Source organism: Euprymna scolopes, chromosome 35 (assembly GCF_053919585.1).
Source record: "Euprymna scolopes isolate OS-2025 chromosome 35, ASM5391958v1, whole genome shotgun sequence".
Taxonomy (NCBI): domain Eukaryota; kingdom Metazoa; phylum Mollusca; class Cephalopoda; order Sepiida; family Sepiolidae; genus Euprymna; species Euprymna scolopes.
Genome location: NC_136516.1, coordinates 26,671,578 through 26,682,450, shown reverse-complemented (window position 1 = coordinate 26,682,450; position 10,873 = coordinate 26,671,578). Strand labels below are relative to the sequence as shown.

The following is a 10,873-nucleotide window of genomic DNA, read 5'->3' as shown; positions in this document are numbered from 1 at the left end:
ATAAAAAAAAATAAAAAAATAAGAACAAGGTAAACACACACACACATACACAGTACCACATTTCCAAATACTCACATCTGCATATTATTCACGCTATGAACATATTGAGATACTCATTTCTAAGTCTTGTGACTACTGCCTCAATTTTCTTCATCAAACACGAGTTTGCACAAATGAATATTTACCACCTGAAAATAACTTTTATATTGTTATAAGATTATAATATAAAAATGTTATTAGAAAATTTCGTTTTTTCTCTATTCTACATTTACAAAATTCTCTTTATATTTTAGTTAACAATTGTGAACTGGTGACCCTTCTATTCTCTCAATGTTTCATTCATTTCCATTTTTGTACGCATGCCCCTATACAGGGTGTCCGTAAAGTTACTATACAGTCTTACAAGGTTAAATAAACCTGTAAAAAAAATAAATATTAACTATTAATACAAATATAATACAATAAAACAATAAGACTGTATAGTAACTTTCCGGACACCCTGTATATCTTTCATTCTTTTTTTACAAAGGAATCACCACTTATCAAGGCCTATAGGCCACTCGTGAATAAGGGTTAAAGAATGTGCAAGTGCTGAAATGAACGACTGCTTTTCTAGGTCAAACATCACGCCATAGCGGAATGAAATCACGCAGTTAATTCTGGCTTCAAGCCAGTTAAGCTTGAAGGTTTCTGCATATTTGTTTGTTTCCCCAAGATGTTGGGGAAAACCAACTTCCCATAAAAAGGGAAGTGTCCAAATGAATAGGCCCTAGCAATGCCAGGAACCACTTTGCAGAAGTCTTAGCAGCTAAAAAGATATATGTCGTCTGAATGGAATATTTGCCTTCAGTAAAGCTTTCCAGATGCTAGATCTGTTGCCCTCTTATCTTATGAGCACTTGTGAAAATATCAGCAGCAGCAGCCGAACGATAGATGGCTAATGAAGACAGCAGCAGTTTGGTTTGAGCACTACGTAAATTACAAGCAAAAGAAAAAAAGTCAATATGTGGTCGAAGAGAAGTACACATCGAAATAGATGGATATGTAAAGTCGAAACTAAAAACAGCCTATCCTGCCTTGACAGAGTCCAAAATAAACTTCGTAGCTTAGTGGGGGATGCCCTTTTCTCTACCCTGCAACCTCTCTCGCACAGAAGAGACGTTGCGAGCCTATCCTTGTTTTATCGTTATTTCCATGGCAGGTGCTCGTCTGAACTCCAATCTCTGGTCCCCCCTCGCCAATCTTTCACGAAAAACACCTGTCTAGCTGAATCCATTGTGAAAAATTTCCCCCACTCTATATCTGTGCCTAAATCAAAACGTAGATTCCATGAACAAGGCTTCTTTCTTAGAACTGCACGCCTGTGGAACTCTGTTCCGTCTGCCTGCTTCCCACCTGACTATAACTTGGATGTCTTTAAGTCCAATGTTAACAAATTCCTAATGAACCGCCCTATTAAGTAAACACTTCATCAAATCTCCACACTAACGTAATGTACTTGCAATAACCCTTATCCCTGAGTGGCTTCCGGGCCTTGATAAGTGGTGATCACTGTGTAAAAAAAAAAAAAAAAAAAAGTGGAGCAGAAAGAAAGACACAAGTCACAGAAGATGGACCGGTGAACCCATGGTGGTAGCAAGAGACTTTTAAGCTAGTGTCAGCTGGGTTTTGTTAATCTCATAGCAGACAAAATGTACAGTTAGAAAAAACAAGAAACATTGTTTGGAAAGTATTCGTAATAAATGCCTTTTGCTAAAACAGAAAAAAAAACAATTCAGATTTATTTATTTTTTGTTTGTTTGTTCCTTTACGGCGGTACTGTACAACATAGGGGCCCGAGAGAGGTTTGAACTGTAACGAACACATTCGTGTAACAGCTACATTACATTATAGGGATGACCTTGGTGTAAACTAACTTTGCGTGCGATAATTAGAAATGTGTTGATTTTTTTTGCAGGAAGCATTTCCATTAAAGACTGGTGTCACGTCTTGGATGAAGTGATGAACATTTCGTTGCCATGGCGACACATGCAGCCGATGCTTGCCGAAATGGACCGGGAGAAAGAGATCATTTATGAGAGTACTTTTAATGAAATGACCTTTGCTGACCAACAGGTGAGGCTGATTTGATTCGGATTTTGATTAGAAAAATCCCTTTTTTTCTGTATTGAGGCATCCTTCAATTGATGAAGAAACGTTCACAAAACATTCGTTTGTTCACTCATTGCAGCTAGAAGCTCTAATCTAAAAAGCCAGTGTCGCTTGACCTCTGCATTGTTTTTGTTTTACCCTGGCAATACATGTTTATTTCTATTGTGTTAGGAACTTGTAACTTTTACATTAGGAATTATATCTGTGAAGTTAAATAAAAGATAAAAATAAGTTTCTAGACTTTTTTGTACGAACATTAAAAATTGTCGTAGACTCTTGACAAGTCAGTATGTTATTGCTATACACCTTATGAGATAGCTGGCCCATTTTTATGATTTCAGTTTCAAATGAACAGCTACAATAGGAATCGGAATACACCCCACTAAAGCCATATTGTCACAGCTGATGAATTTCAAAAATGCAATCTGGACGTGAGGACACTTTAGAAGAATGATATGCAATAAAATTTTGTTTTAAACTTGGAAAAAATGCCACAGAAACGTATGGAATACTTCAAACTATTTTGGAACCATCTTGCATGAATAGAGCATCAGTTTTTGAGTGGCATAAGGGATTCAAGGAAGGCAGGGAGTCTATGAGGAATGATGAAAGGTGTGGGAGGAGTAAGGAAATGACACCAAAATTGATTGACCAAATAAAGAATTTCATGAATAAGGACCGTCGTGTGTCTATAGAGACAATAAGTGCATAGTTTGATGTAAGGGTGGAAATTGTACAGACAATTATTCACAAGAAATTGAAGATGTGGAAGATTTGTGCGAATGCCCCTGCCCACAACTCCATCCTTGTCACAGACTATTTGATCCAAATGGGCATCAAGACAGTTCCTCACTCTCACTATAATCCAGGCCTTGCTCCCTGTGATTGCTTCCCTAAGGAAACCTTAGAGGCTGTCCTTATGAGACAATTGAGGAGATGAAATAGGCTGTGACGAGGGTCATTGACATGTTCACACAAAAAGACCTTTCAGAAGTTGTTGGAATGGTACAAGTGCATTGCAACCGGAGGAGATTACTTTGAAAAGGACTAGAGTTTCATGTGTGTACTATCAATAAAAGTTCTCATATGAAAAACGTCATGCAAATCTCCAGTCACCAGTGTTGCAGTCCGTGGTATGGTTAAAAAAAAATACATTAACAAAAGTATGTTACAGAAGTATGCATCATGATTCTGGGGCCATAACTGCTACTCATCGCTGTTACAAAGTTTACATGTAGCTGTAGTGTATTCTCCCATGCAGATCTGGCACTGAAATAAATATTCACAGAGGGCCTACTTATGAGCCTGTACACGCCTGGATGTTGGCCATTTTTTGTGCCTACGTATTAAGGGGGGGGGACATGTTGGGAAATTCTAACCTCCAAACGCTGAATTGTATGCCCCACATAGTCAGCCTCACACTGACCGTTAAAACGATAAACCACCAATTATATTGAGTGGTAGGGATACCATCCTTTCAAAAGGAGGCAAAAACATTTTGTGTACAAAACACGATTTGATTTGCAAAATAGCAACGTGAAACGACTGTAGAAATTTTATTGAAAACTCCTGGCTTTTGACACCAATCCACGGGAGCTTCACATAGATAAGACATTTTTGAGGCCCCACAAAGGTTCTACCTTTGAACACCAGGATTTTATCCTTTACACATTTTTCAATTGTGTGTAAAGGATAACCATTGGCCAAAAGGATCGCAGTCGTGCTTTGGAATTCCGCATCTAGTTTAGTACTGAAGCACTGGTTTTAATCAGATTTATTTTTCTGATTTTAGGGGAGAACGAAACCCAGCTAATGTATTGACCTGTGAAAGTGGTTTTTGTATATATGCTGGTAATAAAACTCATACCAGACCTTTCGACTAGAACATCTAAGAACGGTAATAATTCATTAACCTCACTCTCAATAGTAAACGTGAATGCAGGGTGAAGTAAGTTTAATTGTTCTAACAACCCCTCAGCTTCCGTACAAGAACACATGACAAAAATGTCATCCACATAACGGAAATAGCACATCGTCGGTTTTAGAAACTGATAAAAAAGTACAAAAATATCGGCCAATGTTGGACCCAGAGGGCTTCCCATTGCTACCCCATCAACTTGACAACTCTCTCTCTCTCTCTCTATATATATATATATAAGCTATACCTATAACACGTTGATTTTAATTTTCAGAAGTAAGTATAAAAGTGATGCAATTAGATTTTTAAACTTTTGTTTTGTTTTTTTTGCAGGAATTAAATCTGCACAACATCCTCTACGAGAATAAAGACACTTTGTCGACCATTTTCCGAGTGATGGACAAGGACAATTCTGGTGCGTATTGATTTGTTTTCATTTTGCTTTTTCTTCTTAATAGCAAAGTATGCGCTGACGTACAATATGAGGTGTCTTCAATAAGTTTCCAGACTTTTTCCGTACGGACACTTTTATTGATAGTACACCCATGAAACTCTAGTCCTCTGTAAAGTAATCTCCTCCAGCTGCAATGCACTTGTTGTACCGTTCCAACAATTTCTGGAAGGCCCCATGTAAGTCCTCTTGTGTGAGCGTGTCAATGACCCTCATCACAACCTCTTTCATTTCCTCAATTGTCTAATAACGACAGCCTTTAAGGTCTTCCTTGACTTTAGTGAATAATCAAAAGTCACAGGAAATAAGGTGCGGACTATAGGGAGAGTGAGGAACTGTTTTGATAACTATCTTGGTCAAATAGTCTGTGACAACGATGGAGTTACATTTCGGAAAAATTTCACAGAAATCTTTGCATCTTTAGTTCCTCGTGAGTAATTGTGTGTACAGTGTCCATACTTACATCACACTATCTTTAGCCTTGAAATTCTTTATTTGGCCAATCAACTTTGGTGTTCTGAGTTTCTTAATCCTCCCACACCTCTCATCATCCTTCACAGACTCTCTGCTTTCCTTGAATCTCTTATGCCAAAACTGATGCTCGATTCATGCAAGATGATTCAAAAGTAGGCTGAAGCATTCTATACGTTTCTGTGGCATTTTTTTCCAAGTTTAAAAAAGAATTTCATTGCATATCATTCTTCTAAAGTCCTCACATCCAGATTGCATTTTTGAAATTCATCAGCTGTGACAATCGGGCTTTAGTGAGGTGTATTCCAATTCCTGCTGTAGCTGTTCCATTTGAAGCTGAAATCATAAAAATTAGTCTGTTATCTCAAGACAAGATGCATAGCAATAACGTACTAAATTTTTAAGAGTCTACAGCAATTTTAAATGCCTGTACAAAAAAAAAACAGTCTGGAAACTTATTGAAGGAACTTTGAATTTCAAGCAGATAAAGATTTGTGCAGAGGACTAGTGCCTTTCCATGGACTTCTCAACTGGTAGTTTTGCGTACAATATGGGATGAACCTCCTGAGAGAACAGTGGCATGTTAACAGCCCAAGTGCGGGAACGGCAGAGTCTCAGAGGCCAGAAGTTCCATTGGAAAATTAATAAGAAAACAAAACAATTCTTATAATTAAACTAAAGTTTAGGAATTTTTTAATTGCTGTTCGAATTTATAAAATCAATTGTTGAAAAAAAAAAAAAAATTTGAAATGTATAACAGACCACTCAATAAGTCTCGGGCCTAACTGATAAAACAGTAACTTTTAGGTAAAATTCGACTTCATTCATAAAGATAATCCTCTTGTGATTCCAATACTTCTCTGACTTTTTGTTAAATGTTTTTTTGTTGTTTTTTTTTTTTGGCCACAAAATATGTGTCTGTTATCGATATCAAAACATACTTGGAGTCAAATCTCTTAAATCCACAAAATGTGTTGTGTTGTTGAATGTATATCATGAAATTCTTTATTTGGCCAATCAACTCTGTTGCAATATTTTTTAACTAATGAGGGGGTATGGTCCCTCACAGTTGGGAGATTCTATTTATAAACAATGCTACTAGGAACTGACGAATCAAATTAATTCACATTCTGCTACCAACCAATCAGAAACCAGAATTGCTCCATAACAAGGCCAATAGCCATTAGTCACGTGCTCTCGTGTAATGAATGAATGCGTGAATGTAGGATTGACATGAAATTCTTAAAGATAAACTAAAATGACCGAAAAATGGGCTGAAATGACTTAAATAAATAAAAAGTAAATGACTTAGAATGACTTTAATGAACTTAAGGATGAATTGAATGACCTTAAGAATGACTTGAATGCTTAAAAAATGACTGGAATCCTTCAAAAACAACTTGAATGATCTGGAGAATGACTTGAATGGCTTTGAGACTGACTGGTTGTAAAGTAGGTGATCATTTTACATTAAATTAATACAGAAAAGTGATCCCCACTTTATATCACAAAAATTATTTGATTTAGGGAATTTGAAACGTTATTTTTGTATTCAGGAACACCGAAAACCAATAAATAGTGGTATAATAAACATAAAAAGAAATAAAAAGTACATGTGTTACGGACCGATCGACTTGAGTGACTTATAGAGTTGCTTGCACATGACTAAAAAAACTATTCTGTGGTATGCATTTTAAAAAAAAAAATTCTCTGTCGGTCGGTCGATCGGTCCGTAACACATTTACTTATTAGTTACAAACAAGTGCAGCATCGGTTAAGAACAGATACTACACTTTGATATTAGCCATGTGGCCAAGGAAAAGTTACATTTCGGACAAGTTTAGGAAAAATCTAATGGATAGGTAAAAATTTATTGGTGCAAAACGTGTCATTATTTGCAATTTTGGTACATTTTTGACCCCTTATGAGCCCCTTGGAATGCTGAATACCAGTGACAATTGACAAACTATGCAGTTTTACACCTAAACACATGTATATTTAATTTTAACACCATGGGAGAGCACTATATAGATATACATATCTAGTTTTTTTATTGAGAAATATGAAAAAAAGGGTATTTTTAGCACTAAAAGTCCCCGGGGGCGCAAAGCAAAATTTTGCTAGGGTCACCCATACTGAATTTATATTAAGAACAATTCCCTGCACATTTTGGAAAAGTTTCAGAAAAATATAATGGATAGGTCAAAATTTATGGGGTAAAAAGTGTCATTTTTTGCAATTTTGGTAAATTTTTGACCCCTGATGAGCCACTTTGAATGCCGAATACCAGTGACAATGGACAAACTATGCAGTTTCACACCTTAACACATGTATATTTACATTTAGCAACATGGGAGAGCATTATATAGACATACATATCAAGTTTTTGTTGAGAAATATGAAAAACATGGCAGAAGAAAGGGCATTTTCAGCACTAAAAGTCCCCGGGGGATGCAAACCAGACTTTTGCCAGAGTCACCCACACTGAATTTATATTAAGAACAATGCCCTCCACATTTTGGGCAAGTTTCAGAAAAATCTAATGGATGGATCAAATATCACAGGACAAAAAGTGTCATTTTTGGCCATTTTTTACCCCTTTTGAGCCCCTGCGGGCAAAACAGGATTTTTCGAAAAAAAAAAATTTTTTACTATGCACATTTATATATTAAAATATAATTTGTGACAAAATTTCAAGAAAAACTAATGGACGGTTATCCGTCAATCATCCGGACTAATGGACAGACGGACCCATTGAAAACATAGGTCCCTCTGATAAATCGGGGGACAAAAATGTTACTCCATACCCCTTGCTTAAAAAAAAAAAAAAAAAAATGTAAATGTGTTACAGACCGACCGATGGAGTGACTTGCATGCAACTAAAAATGCCTAGCATTGCCTAGGAAAAGTTACTAACATAAGTGCAGTATCTGTTAAGAACATATATTACACTTTGATCTTAGCCATGTGGCCAAGGAAAAGTTACAAACGTAAGTACAGCATGTAGTAAGAATAGATGGTATTTATTTGCTCCCCCACTGAGCAAATTAGGCACAAGGCCGTTTTTAATGTGAGGTAAAAACCAGCTCCCCTAAAAGTAGGCAAAAAGGGGGCACTCTGGTTACCAAAAATAATAATTGTCCCAGTATAGAGGGTTTCCCCTCCATTGACTGGTACAAATTATCTTAAGTGCAGCATCTGCCGGAACAGATGGTATTTATTTGCTCCCCCACTGAGCAAATTAGGCACAAGGCCGTTTTTAATGTGAGGTAAAAACCAGCTCCCCCAAAAGTAGGCAAAAAGGGGGCACTCTGGTTACCAAAAATAATAATTGTCCCAGTATAGAGGGTTTCCCCTCCATTGACTGGTACAAATCATCTTAAGTGCAGTATCTGCCGGAACAGATACTACACTTTGATCTTGGCCAAAAGGCCAAGAAAAGGGGTATTTATTTGCTCCCCCACTGAGCAAATTAGGCACAAGGCCGATTTTTAATGTGAGGAGTGAAGGGGAAATGGGGACCAACTCCCCGGGGAGTAGAGGAGCTGGATAGTGACAATTGGTATGAAGGGTTGCCCCTACATTGACCAAAGTCTTATATGTGAGGCTGCCGCCACGTATGGTCTTTGCTTGTGTGTTTTGACTTCCTTAATCCCCCCCCCACCTCTCATCATCCTCTATATACGTTTCTAATTTATCAACATCTACAAAAGGGTCAGCTTCAGGGATGAGGCATTGTTTCGTGATGCTCATCCCAGAGTCCCAAGCACCGGCAGCAATTTTTTGTTCTATTTTGATTTCATAATAACCGAACCTTGTTCTCCAAAACCGGTGTGAATCTTGAAGATTAAAATTCGTTTTTTTAATGGGGGTCACTCGAGACAAGGCATGAAGCCACTTGATGTAAGGAGCTAACAAGAATGAAAGATGATTGCTGCAAAGACAGGCGATGACTATTAAACTTAATATTGAAAAGATCAAGGCTGTAGGTAAGAGGAAAACAGTCAGCAGTAATGTTAGGCTGTATAAGGTTGTTAACTTTGGTCAAAACTGGACTGTTCCTTCTTTAATCGGATTTTTCGATCATCAATATTTATAGAAAGTATTCCAGTACAAAACCTAAGAACATACCCAGACATATAAAGTAAATTTGTGCGAAATTTCAAAAAAAATCTGCCAAACCATTTTGGAGTCCATAGAAAACGAACTCTTACACATGTGCACACACAGCAAAGTGCTTTATCTCTCTCTCTCTCTATATATATATATATATATATGGAAGTGATGAGATGATTGCATTATTTTTTCCCGATTCCGATTCTTTATAATCTCCAAATGTTTAACTATAGAGTTACTAGTCTTTCCAAAATTACCATAAGCACACACGTTAAAGGTGCAGATATCTTCTTTCAGATAAAAAATAGACTTGTGTTGGGGATGACATATAGATTTTAGTTTAAAAATCAATAAATATTTATTATTTTATAATTAGCATGAGCAGTGGACGAATTTGTTCTAACCAAAATCAAAAAAAAAAAAGAAATGATAATTCAAGGAATCGTTTCTAGCATCGGAAAATAAGCACCAATTTTTCCAATTCCGATACCCAGTAATGTTCTGATTTTTCCGATTCCCCAAAAGTTCTGATGCTTCAGTTTCCGATTCCGATACCCCAAAAGTTCTGACTTTTCTACTTCCTGATACTGATTAATCGTCCCAACACTAATATGGATATGTTTTCATATTTTCAGTATCATTTCTATTAAAGTATCAGTTTAATTTCAAGAAGAATGTTTTTACTTTTGATAGGATCAATTACAATGGAAGAATTTCAAGAATCGATTGTAATCCTGATGGAGAACACCTCGTTTTATGTCAACAAAGACGAAATCCCAGACCTTGCTAAAAGTCTGGATCTCAACAAAGATGGTATGATTGATATTAACGAGTTCTTTGAGGCTTTCAGAATTTCAAGGAAATCTGTGTAAGAATTTCGGAAATAAAAGAAAAAAAAATTTTTCTTTTTAAATTTTTTATAAATGATTCTTATGTCTTGTCTGTAATTATCGGTTTGACTACCTGCTTTCAGTCACCTACAACCCTGTCTGTGGTCTCATCCTGAGATCACATTAGGCACAAAAGTCTGGATTTATCAAACGATCCTTCTTTAGGGCTACAAGACCTGGTCGATGAGAGTTGCGGATCTCAAAAGGTTAGAAGTGTTTAATCTATGCTGCCTCTGCTGAATTTTGCAGGTCTGCTGGCACAAAGCTCTTTTAAAGAGAAGGCTTCGTTGGATCATCAATGCTGCATGCTGCAGCCCACAAGAGTTCATCCACAAAGCAATAGCTCCAAAACAATTCCAAGATTGGCAAAAACACCCGGGAAGCCAACTAAACCCATCATTACTCACCATGAAAGCCAACGTCAAGCCTATCTCCGTTCCACAGATCTACAGTGTATACTACTGGTCCCAGGACTGGATGTCTATAACTATCTTGGCCACTGTGGTGTGGTCTGCATTCATTTGGGGTGCTGGATGAATGTCGTCAAGTCATTCTTAACTCCTCATTCTTTCCTCTCTCTCCTTCCGCTAATTATTTATTCAATAAACTAAACCATATTGCAAGAATTATGGTGAACCCCAAAGAATTATTTTAAAAGAAAAAAATAATTTTGTTGTTGAGGCTGTGAAAAAGCAGGCAAATAAATAGCAATCCGTCTGACAGACATGACATCATGACCGACAGAAGAGACGTTGCGAGCCTGTCTTTGTTTTATCATTATTTTCATGGCAAGTGCTCGTCTGAGCTCCAATCTCTGGTCCCCCCTCGCCAATCTTTCACGAAAAACACCCGTCTGGCTGAAACTACTGTCATTAA

The 10,873-nt window shown here is 37.0% G+C and overlaps 1 protein-coding gene and 1 pseudogene across 1 annotated transcript in view; one reads left to right on the top strand and one right to left on the bottom strand.

Moving 5' to 3' along the window:
• The window catches only part of LOC145259753 (serine/threonine-protein phosphatase with EF-hands pef-1-like), a 101,431-nt gene extending 91,400 nt beyond the window's left edge, over window positions 1–10,031 (top strand). Inside the window, exons 14-16 of the mRNA XM_080117466.1 lie at window positions 1,958–2,115; window positions 4,403–4,484; window positions 9,801–10,031. Coding sequence (XP_079973592.1) covers window positions 1,958–2,115; window positions 4,403–4,484; window positions 9,801–9,979 — 419 coding nt within the window. The 3' untranslated portion in view covers window positions 9,980–10,031. The remainder of the gene's footprint in view (window positions 1–1,957; window positions 2,116–4,402; window positions 4,485–9,800) is intronic.
• On the bottom strand, window positions 8,289–8,435 carry LOC145260059 (U2 spliceosomal RNA; annotated as a pseudogene).
• Window positions 10,032–10,873: the final 842 nt, after the last annotated feature.